Genomic DNA, 17037 nt, shown 5'->3' with positions numbered 1-17037 from the left:
GAGCTGGGACCTTAGCTGTGTTGATACAGGTACACAGACTCATAAGTCTGGCATATGGGGAAATCTGTCCCACTATACAGTCCAGTTATAAAATAGATTGCTTCTGGGATGGGTAAACTCAGAGGTTACACAACACAGGGGCACTATTGCCGGGGAGTCTTGGCAGTCCCCCTTCCCCACTCAAGCTTGTGTCCTTTGCAGTAGCTTTGTGATGGTTGTTTGCAATACTAGAGAAGCAGTGACTATGACTGGCAGATTTCTCGTATCACCAAACAATAATTTCAGGATTTGTCAGGGTTTTGAATGGAGCTGTCAGAATCTCAATCAATATTTTTAAAGTGATGAGTACATTTAATGAATGCTCTTTAACTGGCTGTACATTACTAGGAGTTTCCTCACTTACCTTTAGCTTCTTGGCTAGGATAAATTTTCTGGAATTGCTTAAACTCATCTGGAGGAGGGAATTCTTCCACAGAATGGAAAGTGAATTTCGCCTCAAAATCATCTGAGGAATTCAAAGGGGAAAAAAACACTTAGTTAAGACCATTTTAGTTATAGGACTCATAGAGAAATGGTGCACAAGAAGTAACAGAAGCATACTTTCTGCACACCCTTCTACAGATTAGCCATTTTGCCTATTAAGTCTCAATTCACCATAAGTCAAGTCAGAGCCTTGGGTGTTTGTTCTACCTTTAGCATAATGCCTCTTAAAAATGGAATTTGAGCATAATTTGCTTAATAATATGGGTCGTCCCTTACTTCTAAAATGCTATATTTCTACCACTCCCACGTAGATCAGAACATATTTTTAAAAACCCATCATGCACAGAGGTTGATTAAGCCCATCGCTTTACAAAACAAGATTAGGGATTGGATCCAACCAGCTTTTTACTCAATGCCACTCAATTCCCCTCCTTACAGTAGTCCCCATCCCACATGACTTTTGTCCATGCAAGATCCATGATCCTGAACATAGCCTTTTGGTGGTCAAAACAGATCCCATTCTCCTTTTTCCACCAGTTTGGATTCAGCCCTATAAAGCTCCTGGTATTGTCAACTCTGACTGGCAGCAGCTTTCCAGATCTTGGCATCACTGTCTCTTAAGAGACTAGAAGTGCCACCTAACAGCTGATGCTGATTGGTGGGTAGATGGGAAGTCAGTTCTATTGTCACTGGAAATAAGGGGATTATTATTACCTGTAGGCACCATTGGACACTACAGAGACCAGGGCTGAAAACTGCACCAGTACCCAATCAACCAAGAGAAAGCACCTGAGTGTGGAAATACTACTAGCCTCTGTCTACCCAACTATCAGTTGTTAATTGGGAGAATGGGGACATATCTGTCCAGCATCAAAAAAATGGCAAGGGTCAGCTGGGCTGGCAGGCAGGCTCCTGTATTCTTGCAAGGCTTGGCTGGGCCATGCCAATCCAGGCCATAAGGCCCAACTAACCATTTGCCATTTTTCAGTGCTGTCCACACTAGCCTCCTTTCCCCAACTATTGTCAGTGGATTGGCAGTTACTTATCAGAGGCTGAGTCTACTTCCCATTGGAAAAGAATTGTGCTGTTATTTGGGGCTACTGGCACCATTCTAGCCAATAGCTGGTAGACCCGGACTCTGTCCACTTCTATGAGCTGTTATTTGGCATCAGCTATTAGGTAAAGGGGATAGGATGTTAAAGGGATGGGAGATGCTGACTATTTGGCAGGGCCATCTTCCTCTCTCTCCCTCCCATCTCCTGAGATCTCAAGACAGGAACTAGAAAAATGGTTGCATCCTTTCCGAAAGGACTCAGGAATTCTGAAATGGTCATGAGGGTCCAGAAACTTCAGGGTAGTAAAAGGTCCTCCCTGAAACCTGGATCTGAATTTAACATGAGAAGTTTTGAGGAGCACACCCATACACAGATGACAATTTAGAGAAGTTACCACTTATGTGCACAGTGCCATTCTTAAGTGATGGATGAAGCTCATGGGTAACCATCGAAATCTGGGCGTACTGACATTTGCTGGAGAGTTCAGTTGTTGGAGACCTTGCAGGAGGGACTGGTGGTGTTGTTAATTTTCCTGTGAAAAAGAGAGATGGGCAGCAACCATTAGGGAAGATACTCGATATATCAAGCAACATTCCAATAAGGATCTGGGCACTATGTTTTAAAATTAAGCTCATCTACTTTTCATAACCCCAAACTACAGTCCTAGTTTGAACAACACTTTGAACTACAGATGAGGACTACGTTTAAAGGGAAGCAATATTTTAAAAATAAATTCAGAATACTAGACCCTTGTGGAGAAAGTTCCAGGCCAGTTCTCATACTGGCTGTGAGCTTCCTGCATTCTGAAGGGGTTGGACTAGATGACCCTTCCAATTCCATGAGGAATCTGTTCCTGGACAGCCTTCGGATGTTGGTGGGTTTTAGAGGCCCATCCACATGACATTGCCTGCATCCTGAAGCAGTCTAGTAGCTGGGTCAAGTTTTGGCCATTTTTAACTCATGATTTCCTTAAATCATGTGTCCCATCGGTGAGCAACCAGTAAGCAATCAGGGATAAGCCTGTATGGAGGGGGAAATGCATGATAATGTTGGCAGCTTTGTCCCACCCTTGCACCCACCCTCCATTTTTTAATGCCGTGGTCCATGTTGCAGCGCAATCGCAAACCTACATTGTCAAAGGTAAAATAAAATCTTCTTTAAAGTGTCGACTGTCTTTTTGGGATCACACAGGCAAAACATAGCGCCTTTTCTGTTTTCTGGAGGTGGGGAATGGGCTGGGAAAGAGGTCTGATTATACAGAGGTCTGAGCAACTTGTTTTTAAGCCAACCATTAACACAAAATGTATTTTTGGGCTTCAGTTACCATGTCCAGCCTTCTTACAACTCAGGCAAGCAAAAACAGCCCTGTTTCTGTTTTCTGGAAGTGGGAAATGAGCTGGGAAAGTGGTTGGTGATCGGTTCTGAGCGCTTTGTTTTTAAGCCAACAGTAACACAAAATGACTCTTTGGGTTCCAGGGATCAAGTTCAGTATCTCAGAAATTCACCCAGACAGAAATAAAGTCCCAAAGAACAGGAATCCCCCAAAGGGGGTGGGGAATGCTGTATTGTTCTGGTGTTTCTCCATAGCAATGCAGCAGTGCTGATTTTTATTAAAAATGCATCTCTTTTGTAGCATTACAACATAGCAACATGGAAGTTTTTTTATTATTAATTTCGGGGCTGGGGGGGGGGAGTTTCAGTCCACCAGAGAACTGCTGTGATGTGATTGATGGTTTGCTGTGGCTGATAGGCCAAGGAGTGGAGGGAGAAGTTCAGCTTGTTTTCCCTTGCAGCCTTGTCAGGAGGCAAAAGGCGACGATGGGGCAGAGGGAAAACACAGGAAGGGTCTCCCTGTGAGGAGAGCTGCAAACATGAGATATACCATCTCGTTTTATGCCTCCGTGTAGAAATGGTCCATGATTCTATAGTATACTTCATTTCAATGGGCAAGGATTCAGTTTTACTTGGAGGAGCTAGTAAACATGCTATTTAGTGATCACTGATATTATTTTTCACTTTTGTTGGAAGTGATTTAGTTCTCCTTTTGTGAGAAAAGTAGGGCAATCTTGATATACTGAGTGTACACACTGTTTCAATTGTAAGGTTTTTTAAAGCAACATGGGCCTTTTAATCTTCTTCCTCCATCCCCACCCCTGACTTTTATATTTTGCAATAATGTAAAGAAATATATTTTTCAATGCTGCTTTTATCCCATTCCAAGACTTTGAACAACTCTACAAATGGGGGCATTAGAAAGAAAAATGACATATGTCTGATTTTGCTGGAACTCAGCATACTTTCCAAAATATAACAAAGCTATGAGTAAACTTGGAGCAGTGTAGCTGACACTTTAGAAGATCTGTGTACTTTCCGTGCATAAAATCTGAAAAAGCAGGGCACCTAGCAAAGCCATTGGGCACGGAGAATTAAAAGACCAGAATGGACCAGAATAAAAGGCCTATATCAGGAAAGCAGTTCTTACCTCCACCTCTGCCTGGCCTTCTCTTTTGCATTACAACAGCTTGCTGTGAGCCAGGAGGGCTGGGAGGGAGAGGCGATGACTGAATGGTGGGTTTCTGTAACTGGGACTGCACTAGCAGGGACTTGGGGGGCAGTGGTGGGAGAGCACCCTGGCTGTGGTTGGAGGCTGGCGAAGGTGGCGAGGGCAAAGGTGGCCTGTGTGAGGAATAAGTAGAAGCTGCTGGGGGAGGTGGCGGCGGCGGTGGTGGCGGCGGCATGGGCAGAGGATTAATTCTCAGATCCAGCTGAAAGGAGGAAGCGCTGGAAGACTCGCTTGATCTCCCTGGAAGCCCAACAGGGGGCACAACAGGCAAGGGAGGAGGGAGGACGCGCGAAGGGGACACTTGTGTTTTCAGGGGCTTGTCGCTCTGCGGAGGGGGAGGGGGAGGGGGAGGAATGTTTGGGGAGGAATGTTTGTCAGGACTTTGTGCAGGGGGAGGGGGAAGAAGTGGGGGAGGGGGGAAGATAAGAGAAGGTTTGCCGGAAGGAAACAGAGGCAGTGGCGGAGGAGGAGCCGAGACAGTGGGATGGGCTGGTATTGCTCGTTGGGCCCCGGATATTTCCAGCAGAGGCTTTGGGCTCTCAGGTGTTGTTTGAAGGCTGCCAACAGCATTGCTGTTCAGTGAGTCTGGAGATTTTGGAGGAGGTGATGTTTTCACTCCTTGAAGCTGTCCAGTCCTATACCCTGCAAAAAACCAACCAAAAACTTTAGAGTTTAGGAGGTAGGAATTTAATTTATGTATTCACACCCCACATTTATATCAGGCTTCCAAAGCAATATACTCTGTGGACAAACACAGGGGTCAAAAATACTGATGACAGTTGACCAGGATTCTTCTGCCTTGCCTTTTGATAATGGGAAGAATGGTTATCTCTCCATAAATTCCCATTGCCTGCCACTCCAATGGTACAGCCAAGTTGTGACATATTTAGTTATGACTCACGGAAACCCATAGCTCCTACACAAATGCCTACAGCAAAAGTACTTGTCTGTCTGTCTGTCTCTCTCTAAGGTGCACAGAGGCAGCTGCTGCATCCAGTGGTCAGAAGAAGTAGATTCAGATGCTGTGGGCAGTGCAAGGTCCTCTCTCCCAGTGCTATCGGGCTCCTTAGTTTGTCACATTCACAAGGCCACCTACGGAAATTTCATTCCTTTGCCAGCTCCCAGTACATTTTTCCTTAATTTTCTGCTGCCTTTGATTGAAACAGATGGAAAATGCTTCTGCATTTTGATAGGGAAGCTCTTGGGTGAAAGATTTATGCAATCTGACGAAAAACCAAAAGCTCTTGTGGTTCAAGGAAGGTCATTACTAAGAAACCCATTGTACACAGCCTATCAAAAGGAGCTACCATGCAGTGTTGGGCTAACTGAAGTTCATCTTCTTTAAAGCCAAAGCATACAGCCTCGCAATAAATGAATTAGCATTTTCCTCATCATGCAATGATATTGATCTTTACAGTTTTATACCTAGAAAAATTTAGCCTAGAAGGCACTCAGGTGCCTTCCAATATAACATTAAGATAACCATGAACACTTTTAGAGCTATTCTTTAGGGTGCTCAATGGTTGTTTTATGTTATTTTTATGCCCTGGGCTTATTAATAAAGGGTTGATTCTGTGGAATCATTTTTATTTGTAATCTGCCTTAAGCAACACTTGGGAAAGGAGATTTATACATTACCCAAATAGATAAATAAATACACAGATTATATAATAAAAACATCCAACGCAATAGATATTATTAATAATGATGATGGCTGCCTACAATGCAGCAATCTATGAGCTAATAACATTCAGCAATGGTGGAATGGGTTTTAAGAAGGAAAGGGATAGAACCCTAAAGCAAAGCTTAGGAGAAAACAATTGTTTTTCACCTGGCACCTCAAAGGAAACAGATCTAGTGCCAGGATTTTAACTAGAAAAATGTGTTTACCTGTCAAATCTCTTTGGCCTACTGGTCTCAGAACAGGAAAACCATCTGCAAAGAGGCTTCCTAAAGCCTGAGGGACATCGTTTCTGCCCATTCCTAGGCTTCCACCTTCTCTGCTGGCCCTTCTTCTAGAGTCTATAAAGACAAAAAGGTTATTATTCATGTGCTAATTCTACCAAGGTTCAGGAATTATAGGGCATAACAAAACAAGGCAAAGACTGATAGTCAAGATAGGTAAGAATATTTTATTTCTCAGTTTAAATCTCCAAAAATTTCCTACACGCTTCAACAGAAAGGCTTCACGGGAATCTGTAATACGTAATATAATAATATAATGACGATACTGAGTTTTGTTAGTAGGGAATTTTTTGAGACTTAAACTGAGTAAAAAATATTTTTCCAATTTTGCATCATTGGCCGTGGCTTTTTTATATGCTGTGGCGGTTGCAGCTCTTCATTTTCTTGTTACTCCGGAATTACAGGGAGCAATTTTTGCCGTGTCTGCCATTACTAGCCATTTGCCATTTGCAATCTCTGCCATTACTAGCATGTACTATTGCAATAGCAGTAATGGTATTCTGACATCCTAAACCACAGCACCCTCTGGTGTACAAACAAAGGTAGGCAAATGCTATCAGATGGTCTTTCCCTTACAACCAATAGGTAAATAAAATCAGAGTCCAGTAGCACCTTTAAGACCAACAAAGATTTATTCAAGGTGTGAGCTTTCGAGTGCAAGCACTCGAAAGCTCACAACTTGAATAAATCTTTGTTGGTCTTAAAGGTGCTACAGGACTCTGATTTTATTGTGCTACTTCAGACCAACACGGCTACTCATTTGAATCCAACCAATAGGTAAAGTAACCCAATACTTTGTTGAGTTGGATGGCCCTAGTCTGCTAGCCCATGATGTATTAATGGTTATTTAGTGAACAGCAAAGGTAACTTCTGGTGGTTTGGCAACAAAAACTGTTTACTTTATGAAGTACATTGTGATGTCAGAATGTTAGAACGATGCGGCACTTCACAAGTGGGGCTCACTGGTACTACCTCCACTGGGGGGGGGGAGATTGGGTGGAGACTGCTGCAACCTTATATGAGCACTGATCCCCTTTAAAAAACACACCCACACACCCACAAGTATTACATCTTGCAGGCAGTCACCTGTTCCCTGCAGAAATAATAATAAAATGAATTGTGTCTGAGATCATCTAAAACCCTATGGGTAGCTTTAGAGCAAATAGTCAACATATATCAGAAACCTGACGTATTAGGTAAGAAAACCAAAAGTGTTTAGGTACAAGTGGGCAATGGATTGAAAATCAAAGGATGGTGCTGATTTTTTAAAGGACTAATTTAGTGTGCATGAAATCAAAGATCATGTGTTGTTTTCAAGAAAATAAATCAGAACTGTAAAGAAACATGGATAAAGAAGTACAAAAATTGGGAGAAAAAAGATAACCGAAGCAAATAGGAGACCAGGAAAGGTCATTAAAACAAACATTGCTGCCAGAATCCTTTTGGTTAAAGGGTTTCAAAATGGAGCTTCTCATGTTATGTGGGTACTTCCAGGCAAACTAATGTTCTATGCATCAGAAAGAGATTCTGACCGGAGAAAAAGATAGGTGACTTGAGAAATTGTTAGGTGACTTGAGAAAACAGTCATTCCCCTAGTGGAATAAAAAGTAGCTAGGCTAATATACAGTTCACAAATCTACCCAGAGAGCATATAAAATGAAGGGCTTGAAAAACGTCGATGAAAAATAGGTAACATTTCAGATATTGTGTGTGCGTTAGGGTGAGAAATTGACAAAAAAAAACATATTAGTGTACCAAATTCATTTTCATTACATTAATACCAGTTGATGGACTGGTTCCAATAAGGGTTTGGAGCTTGGAGTGGTGGTAGTGGTGGAATTGGTCATGTTAAACTATCCAGTATGGCAAGAATAGTAGTAGTTTACTTCATATAGAAATGACCAAGTAGAAATTACTATTTACACAACGTACATTGTTTCTTCTACCAAAGAGTTTACAATCGAAACATTGCTGGGCACATTTCTTTGAGAAGTCTGAAATCTGAAGACTTACTTTCAATCTGAGGTGCGCTTCGGTCACTGGTCTGCACTACCTTTCTTAAGCGAGTCCCTCTCTGGATCTGAGCTAACAAGGCACTCCGACTTTTGGATTCCTCCTGTCTGGGCTTGGGTGGCTCTGGGCTTGCCTGTAAAAGATTGTAGAAAGTAAGGCCCAATGAAGGCAAAAAAGAGAAGCAAACAGAAAATTGAGATGGGTAAAAGACCCTCAGTGTTGATTTCACTGTAAGGGCCATGCAAGGATCCCCAGTATTTTCAGCTACCCTCCCCTGGTTATCACTTATATCTCGGGGAGATCTCCAGGTACTACCTGGAGGTTGGGAACCCTACTGCATTCCATTCTGAGTGCCTATAACTATTCTTAAGTCCTTATAGCAAGTTATGTGGAGCCAAACCTGAGCAGGGTTTGGGGCTTTTTTGGGGGAAGGGGGAGTGAATCAAAGGAACTGCCCCGTGCAAGATGGTCATGATGGTGTTGTGAACCACAGATGATGGTGTTGTGAATCAAGGGAGCTATTCATTCAAAACTATTTACTATTTTATTTTATTTTATTATTACATTTATAGACCACCTCTCTCTGTGAACAGACTGTGACCACCTTCTTCTGTGTTAGCAAAGCCTCATTTCATGTTCAGAGGAAGAAACAGACACTTTTGTGGTGATACTCTGATGGAGGGGAGTCCCAGTTCACACATTGCTACCCAGGAAACGAGATGTGTGGGAGTCAGGATCCTCATGCATTTACAATAACAAGTTCATCATGTGTAACTAAAGGAAGGAGGTATTTGGCTTTAAACAAGATGGATTATCATAGGACCTTTTTGGTAGATTGATCCCTTGTAGAGTCTTTGCACCACTTCAATTATTATTTTATTTATTTAATTACTCAAACTTGTATACCGCTACTCCCAGGGCCAGCTGGCTCATGGTGGCTCACAACAAAACAGTCAATGACAATTACAGAAAATGTGCATAAATGCCCCTCCCGCCCATCTACCTCCCGACCCCAAATTCTCCCCCCCCCCCGAATCAAGCTGTTAGTCTGTCATCATGCCATAAATGCCCAGATGTAACAATGTTCACAGAAGCTGGGCAACATGCCAGGCATCCAGACACCTGGGGAGGGGGAAGATGAACCAATCCTGGCCTCAACCAAATACCTGGTGGAAGAGCTCCATCTTGCAGGCCCCATGGAACTGAAGTAGTTTTGGGAGGGCCCTTAGCTCTTCTAGAAGCTCATTCACCAGGCAGGGGCCAGAGCTGAAAAGGCCCTGGTACAGGTCAAGGCCAGGCAAACTTCACGGTGGCCAGGAATCTTCAGTCTGTTTGAACCCACAGAGTGTAAAGCCCTCATATACACTGGGCCCAGATGCTGCAAGGCCTTGAAACTCAATACCAAAGCCTTGACCCAATACACAACTGGTAACCAATGCAGCTGCCTCAGCACCAGTTGGATCTGGGCTCTCCATGATGTTCCAGTAAACATCATAGCTCATTTGTAAATCAATAATGATGCGCTCACCATCACTGCATCCCCCCCCCCCCAATAAACATTATCTGGCTACAGGTTTGCTATTTCTCCACGTGGATCCTGCAACCTCAGGAACGGCTGATGAGAATGACTGGCCTATATAAGCATTGTGTTATGAATAAGAAGTTTAAATAGCAATGTTTCTAGAGAATCCTTAAATTCCATTCAACTACATGGTGTTCTTTAACTTGTAATGATCATGGTTCATTCTAGGGAGGCAACTCTTGAGGAAGACTGAGAAAGAATAACTTCTGAGGAAGCTCAGCTACAAAATGGCTTACATCTAGATCAGCCTTTTTCAACTTTTTTACCATTGAGAAACTCCTGAAATGTTATTTAGGCTTTGAGAAATCCCAGAAGTGGTGTGATTGTGCAGAATCTGCTTGGGAAACATAGCTGTGTACACACTCACCTGGGGCCCTTCCCATCCCCATCCTCTCTAGGCCATAATTGGCCATTTGGGAAGGGAAGGGCAGATCTGCATGACCATATATCATTTGATAAGCGTTTAAGTAATTTAAAAATATTAAAAAATAATTAACTCCCACCATTCAGGAAACCCATCCAGGAGTCAAGAAACTCCAGGGTTTCACAAAACCCTGGTTGAGAAAGCCAAATCTAGATGCTCACCAATTTACCACAGAAGTGTTTCTGCAGCATCACAAGGACTTTCATCTGCTTGTCCACATTTTAGTAAAGAAGTTTTTCTACAGTATCACAAGGCCAGGACTTTGCTAAATTTACATTACAGGATCACACCAACTGCCGTGACATTCTTATTGTTCATCCAATTCATATGTAAGAACCATATGTAATGTAATTGTGTTTATTATAAACCACGTTAGCCATTATTCACAGTGATTGATAATTTTTGGAATCGTAACAAGGAGCCAGCCCTGAGTGAGTCATGCCAAATTGTGTGGTATCAAATTGCCCAATAGTTTCTGTCAGGCCTGATCCTGAACAGTCTTCTCTCAAAGGCCAAAACAGCTCCAAAAAAGGGCCCTGCCCCTCTCCCAGTCTTTTACTGATCAAATCTTGAAGGCTGGCAGCAACCACAAAGGGCATTCTTTTTGTAAAGCTGCAAACACTGCAAATAGGGGGAATGGAGGGTTCTGCAGATTTAAAAAAAATGGTTTTACTTTTCCTGCAAATGTGAAGCTTTTCTTAGAATTTCACAAAGCACTGTCTTCTTTATTCATGCTCACAATCTCCAGATTTAAGTATCATCAGCTGAGTCCATGAGAACTGGATTTATTTCACTAATTTTAGTGCTGCAGACTTCAAGCACTGTATACAAATAGCTTGCCCTGTGACAAACATGTTTCTACATGGTACGATTCAGACTGGAGTTGGACGGCATTGTGAACTGATGCCCATCTATATCTATGTGGGCTAAATCCAGCCAGCTTTCTTACTCAGACTTGCATAATTTCCCTCATTATAACAGCCCCCATGCCACATAGCTTTTGTACATGCCAGTCACATGATTCTCAGAATGTCCCTTTTTTAATGGGCAAAGAGGATCCTCCCTTTCTCACCAGCAGGCAACCCGTATATAACAAAGTCTCTTATGAAACAATAAGGAGTCTTTGAAGTATACCTTATAAATATTTAAAAATTGCCTGCCAATTATTTATTTTCCTTCGTTCATTGTTAGGTCCTCTAGATGGCAATCTTGGGTGATACTAAGGTCAGTAATGTTCCCAGGAGATGATGTAACATCTCATTAATAGCTTTGCTACCAATATTCTAATGAGTAAATAAATAGCCAAAAAGGCACTGATTAATATATTTCCTTACACTCTAACCCACATAATTCAATCCTCAAAGACTTAGAAATTTCCAACACACATTAAGTACTTCATCCTGTTTACTATCATTTTTAAAAGTTGAATGGTTTATACAGCATACCCTACACAAAGTAGAACTTACGACCGGTTGCCTTCACTCCCTGGATGAACAAAGAATACTTACTGTGAAAAACTGAAGAAACATGACAGAAACAAAATACTTTCTGAATTTTTGCTTTTCAATACTTCCCAACGATAATATGCTTCTGTACCTTCCAGCAAGGATTTTGCTGGCGCTCTGTACTTGGGTTAGAATGGGACCTAAGCAAGCTGTCTGATTTAAATTTAGATCCAACAGCTGCCGTTTTGTTCATGGGTTCATATGTTCACAGGATGTGTCGCTTGTACATACCATGCATACATCAACTTTTTTTCTATAAGCAGAAGGGGAGGAACAAGCAAAGGGATGAAAACTTCAAATACAATACTCATGAAAAGTGTGTTAGTTCTTTATATAAAACAAGGCATCCTCTAAGAAAAGGAAATTAGAATAAGATGATGGCTTTTCTAATTTAAAAGAACAGATTTACAATTGTCTTCTACTAGGTTGGATGCCAAAACTCCCTTATGCAGAGACAGTGGGTTGTAGTGGGTAGAATAGTTTAAGGAGACCTGAGTTCACTTGGCCACTGGAAAAACACGGGCGTCCTTTTCTCCCTCATCCTAACTTACTTCACTTGATCAAATGGAGAAGGGAAGGAGAAGACCATTATTCAGTTGGAGGAAAATTTTCTCCACAATGAAAGACTTGCCTTATCATGATAAAATCATGATAAAATAGGAATCTAGTGGGGCACCATAACAATGAACAAAATTTACTTGAGCATATGCTTTTCGGCACGTGTTCATGGTGTAACAATGAACACAAATAACCCTAAGTATTCATTTCTAACACAGTACATATAATGTCCTATCATCAGGACCACTCAAACATCACATGATGGTACAAACTTTTGGGTTCATTAAACGTTTCATCAGGCTGGATATTACAAACAAGTAAAAAAAAGTTTAAAAACACAAAACAGCTATCCCAATAAAAAGAAACAGGCCCTAAAAAGACACAACTGAAGAACCACTGAAGGAAAAGAGAATTGAGGTTGAGAATTAGAATGGATATGTATTCATATTCTTTCGGAAAAGGAGAAGATATAGCCTCCAAGCATATAGTCACTGATGACCTGGCAGACATTATATATTTAGATGTTCAAAAGGATTTCTGCAAGATACCTCACCAAAGACTCACGTGTAAACTTCACGGTTCTGGGATAAGGGAGTGGATTCTCTTATGGATTAAAAACTAGTTCAATGACAGGAAGCAAAAAGTAGGAATAAATTGATAGTTCTTGCAATGGTAGGAAGTAAACAATCGAGTCTCACAAGAATTGGTATTGGGGCCAGTACTATTTAATTTGTGCATAAATGATCTGGAATTTTGGATGAGCAGCACACTGGCCAAGTTTGCAAATTACACATTATTCAGGATGGTAAGAATCAAGGATGATTGTTAAGAACCCCAGGAGGATCTCCACAAATTGGATGAATGGGCAACAATGGGGTAAATGAAGTTCAATGTTGGTAAATGTAAAGTGATACACACGCCAACAAGAAATACCACAAGCTAAGTTTAGCTATTGTGTGACCTTATACTCTGTCAAGAGATTTCTTAATAATGGGATCTTATATTTCCAAACGAAGACTATATTTTACTATTCTCTGTATTAATAACTTATATTGTCTCTATTCTATATTTCTATCTTCATGAAAATAAAAAATATATAATAAAAAAGAGATTTCTTAATAAGTTGAAGTTGGTCCTTAAATATAAAAACCGTCCCTTGAAAAAGCTGTAGGGGAAACGCGTCGGGACTTGCGTGAAATAAGAATAAAAGAATTACTGAAACTGAAGAGAGACGACTCTATATCATTCCAACTTGGATATTTTTTTATTGCCATATTGGTTTCCCAGTGCGGCTGTATTATTCTATATTTGTCTCTTCACTGGGACCCACCACTCCCAGTTCATTATTTTTGCAGTGCTGAAAAAAGGCAACCTATGCTGGGGATTATTAGGGGGAAAATATCCACAGTTAGAATTGCCCCCATGATATAGCATTATTTGAAATCCTGTATGGTTGCTGTATCTCAAATAAGACATTGCAGGGCTGTAAATCTATAGACGACGGCAACCATGAAGAAAGGCTGAAGGAGACTGGGACTCTTAAGTTTAGAAAACAGAAGACTAAAAGGGAATATGACAGAGGTTTATAAAAGTATGCACAGGCCAAGCAGAAACCGAGTCAGTGTGGATTCCTGCTCCTCCATATGGAAGACCAGTGGTCGGCAGGATCAGCACAATTCAAAAGATTGATGGCATAAAACCACTTCATGAGTGGCTATTTCTCTCTCTCTCGCTCTCTAAATTGTTTTAGAGGCAATTTTTTAAAAAGCAAAATGCCTCTCAAGAACTGGTAATGTAACAAAAGAAGACTTCTATAAGGCTGCCTAGTCTGTAGTGAGGTGGGTTTTAAATGAGTCTTACTGCTCCAAATCTAATGTTGTATTCACTGAGTTCGTGATCCAGGTTTGTTTCACTGTTAGTAAAATATTGTTCCTAGTGTGCTGCTCTCTAATTTTGCAATCCCAAGGTACATTAAAAAATAAAATAAAATAATGCACAGGGTAGAGAGAGTTAACAAGGGGAATGTTTTCTCCTTCCAAAATAGAGAACTCAAGGGCATCCAGTGAAGCTGATGGGCAGTGCATTCAGAACTGACAAAAAGAAATACATCTTTACACAACGACATATTAAAATGTGGAATTCGGTGCTGGAGAAAATAGGTGTAGGTGGCTTTAAAAGGGGATTAAATACATGGAGCATAGACCAGTGGCTATTAGCCATGGTGACTAAAGGGAATCTCCACAAAGAAAGGCAGGAAATACCAGTGCCAGAAGGCAACAAGAAGGCCTTTGCCTCCACAACCTGCTGTTGGACCTCCAGAGGAACTGGTTGGCCTCTTTGTAAGAAAGGATGCTGGATGAAATGGACCACTGATCCAGCAGAACTCTTGTGTTCTTATGGGCCTAAAATGGCCACAGTACCCCCCCCCCCCAATCTTCTCTTCTTCAGTCTCAGGCAATTTCAGACACTCGGGCAATATTGCTTCTATCTACTGAGAATATTTGTAGACTAGTATTTCTAGTTCTACCCAAGTACTGACCCAAGTGAATTCATATTAGTTACATGCAGTAGCAGTCAAGGCACAAATTGCCTATTCTTCTAAAACTATGTGTTGCGTCTTGCAAATCAGAAACTTCTGCTTTTGTATTTAAATTCCAGTTGGATCTTTTGCTCTCGAGTTCTCATTTTTATTTGTGCTTTGATGAACTACAATGAGACACAGCTAGGGTTGTCAGTCTCTCTGAGGGACCTGGAGATCTACCAGAATTACAGCTGATTTCCAGACTACAGTGGTCTGTTCCTGTGGAGAAAATAGCTGTTTGGGGGAGTGAATTAGATGGCATTACACTACCCTCCCCAAACCCTCCCCTATCTGGGCTCCATCTCCCAGTCTCCTGAATTGGCAAGTTGGCAAGAAACAGCAATTGTCTGTATTACGTAACCTTCCTCCATCCCCAGGCCTTCTCTGCACTCATGTATATTTACAGTGGTTACCAGTTAATGTATCTGAAGAAGAGAGGAGTTCTTATAAATGCTTATACCACGATAAAATGTATTCATCTTTAAGGTGTCAAAGGACTCTTGGTCATTATTGTTAAAGACTAACAGAGCTCTTCCTTGTGACACTGCATAATTAAGTCACTATAAAGTGTTAAGGCAGGTATTTGCTATTTTTAATTTAGATTTGCATTTGAAAAGCCATTCTCCTTCAACAAAAAATTCACTTTTCCGCAAATGCTGCTGGCTCAGCGTCAGTTTTGTTCAATTTTTTTTCCTTTCATTCTTGGAAGAGAAAACGTGTTCCTCCGTGAAGAAAAACATATTGGCCTTTCACCAAGAATTGAAACATGACTAAAATAGGAAGCTCATTTGTTCTACCAAGTCCCTGAGATGTGCCTGGTAGATTAGAATAAAATTAATTTCCATGACCTTAGCTTATGAAATCAGAACATGAACAGTTGGTTCTAATTTTTCTTGGCAGCCATTAGGGGATTTCCTATTATTTCCCATATAAGAGATGTCAGGTTAGATAATGAGTGTGTTCTTAAAAAAAAAAAAGGAAAAAGACAACAGAAATAGAATTAGTCATGCATTTAATAGGCTGAAAGTTCAGCCCATTTTGACCATAATGGTCTTCACAGCATTTTTTCACTCTAAATATTTATGAAGTGTAACTCCATAGAAATGGGAAGTTGGGGAACTGGATATCCCAAGTACTAGAAAGCTACATGGTTCATCTGCTGGGGAGAAGATTCAGGAGCAGCCAACACTCAACTATCTGCCTCCTCTACGTCCTGTAGAAGACATGATTTATATGCTCCACCACCACCAATCAGCTAATGATCCCTGGCCCTAAAGAAGCATGCCTGGCCTCAACCAAGGCCAGAGCCTTCTTTGTCCTGGCCCACATCTGGTGGAATGAGCTCCCAGAGGAGATCAGGGGCCTGACAGTTCCTCAGGGCCTGCAAAAGGGAGCTCTTCTGCCAGGCATTTGGTTGACCAGGCATAACCAACAACACCTGCATGGCCCCTGGTCCCTCCCTCCCAGAAATCCATCAATGCGTTCTGCTCCTGGACCTGTTTGTACTACTGTTTGTAATGTTACACTGTTACAACTGTTATAATTATCTGTTACCACTGTTATAATTATCAGTAATAATAATATTATAGTGATTTATATGTATGGATTGTTTCTTGTATAGTTTCTACGTTCTATGTAAACCGCCCTGAGCCTTTGGGGAGGGCAGTATATATAAATATAATAAATAAATAAAATATCTCTCCCTTGCAGTGACTCAACTCAGGGCAGACTCAAATGTAAGGATATCCACCAATACACTATTGGTCAGAGTCCAGGCACCAGACTTCATTATGGGGGATTATAGAACATCCCCATCCCTTCTGAACAGCTAAGACCCTTGGGGAGTTTTGCCCCATTATGTGGCATGTCACTTAAACTCAGTAGACATGTGCAAAATGTAATCCCATTCTAGTCAATTGCGGCATTCTGCCCCAGACATCCCAAGATGTTCATAACCACTGTTTATTGACATCTGTCACGTCCCCCGTGTGTCCCATGCTGGGCTTCTACCCTCTGCCAACTCCCCAACCGAGGTGATTCTCTGGTCTTTTTCCGTTGCTTTTTTCGTCTTCTCATGTAACACACGCAGTTCCCTCTGTGACACCACACCCACACGTGCAAATCACTTCCATGCCTTGCTTCCTCCAATTATGATCCCCTCATCAACCTTCCATGCCTTTTTAACCTAAGATTCCGCCCCTTCCTTACTTTTTCTTGCCCTCAGCGTTTGAGCTCACCTCGAAAGCTCTGTTCTGGTGAAGCATTCCCTGTCTCCTGCTTCTCCTTTACTGCCACTCCTGTTGGCTTG

The 17037-nt window shown here is 41.5% G+C and overlaps 1 protein-coding gene across 4 annotated transcripts in view; it reads right to left on the bottom strand.

Moving 5' to 3' along the window:
- Window positions 1–17037, bottom strand: part of WIPF3 (WAS/WASL interacting protein family member 3) — a 43872-nt gene that overhangs the window by 2990 nt on the left and 23845 nt on the right. For 2 of the 4 annotated variants that reach the window (XM_077303571.1, XM_077303570.1), the window contains 5 exons: window positions 8080–8212; window positions 5992–6123; window positions 4021–4743; window positions 1933–2070; window positions 404–505 (listed from right to left, as the gene is read on the bottom strand). In XM_077303571.1, coding sequence (XP_077159686.1) covers window positions 404–505; window positions 1933–2070; window positions 4021–4743; window positions 5992–6123; window positions 8080–8212 — 1228 coding nt within the window. Of the gene's footprint in view, window positions 1–403; window positions 506–1932; window positions 2071–4020; window positions 4744–5991; window positions 6124–6860; window positions 6929–8079; window positions 8213–11593; window positions 11759–17037 lie in introns of those variants that run through there. The other 2 variants (XM_077303572.1, XM_077303573.1) reach the window with 2 other exon arrangements.

This window comes from Paroedura picta, chromosome 11 (assembly GCF_049243985.1).
Source record: "Paroedura picta isolate Pp20150507F chromosome 11, Ppicta_v3.0, whole genome shotgun sequence".
Classification (NCBI taxonomy): Eukaryota; Metazoa; Chordata; class Lepidosauria; order Squamata; family Gekkonidae; genus Paroedura; species Paroedura picta.
Note: the sequence above shows the minus strand (reverse complement) of the source record. Positions and strands in the feature narration are given on the sequence as shown.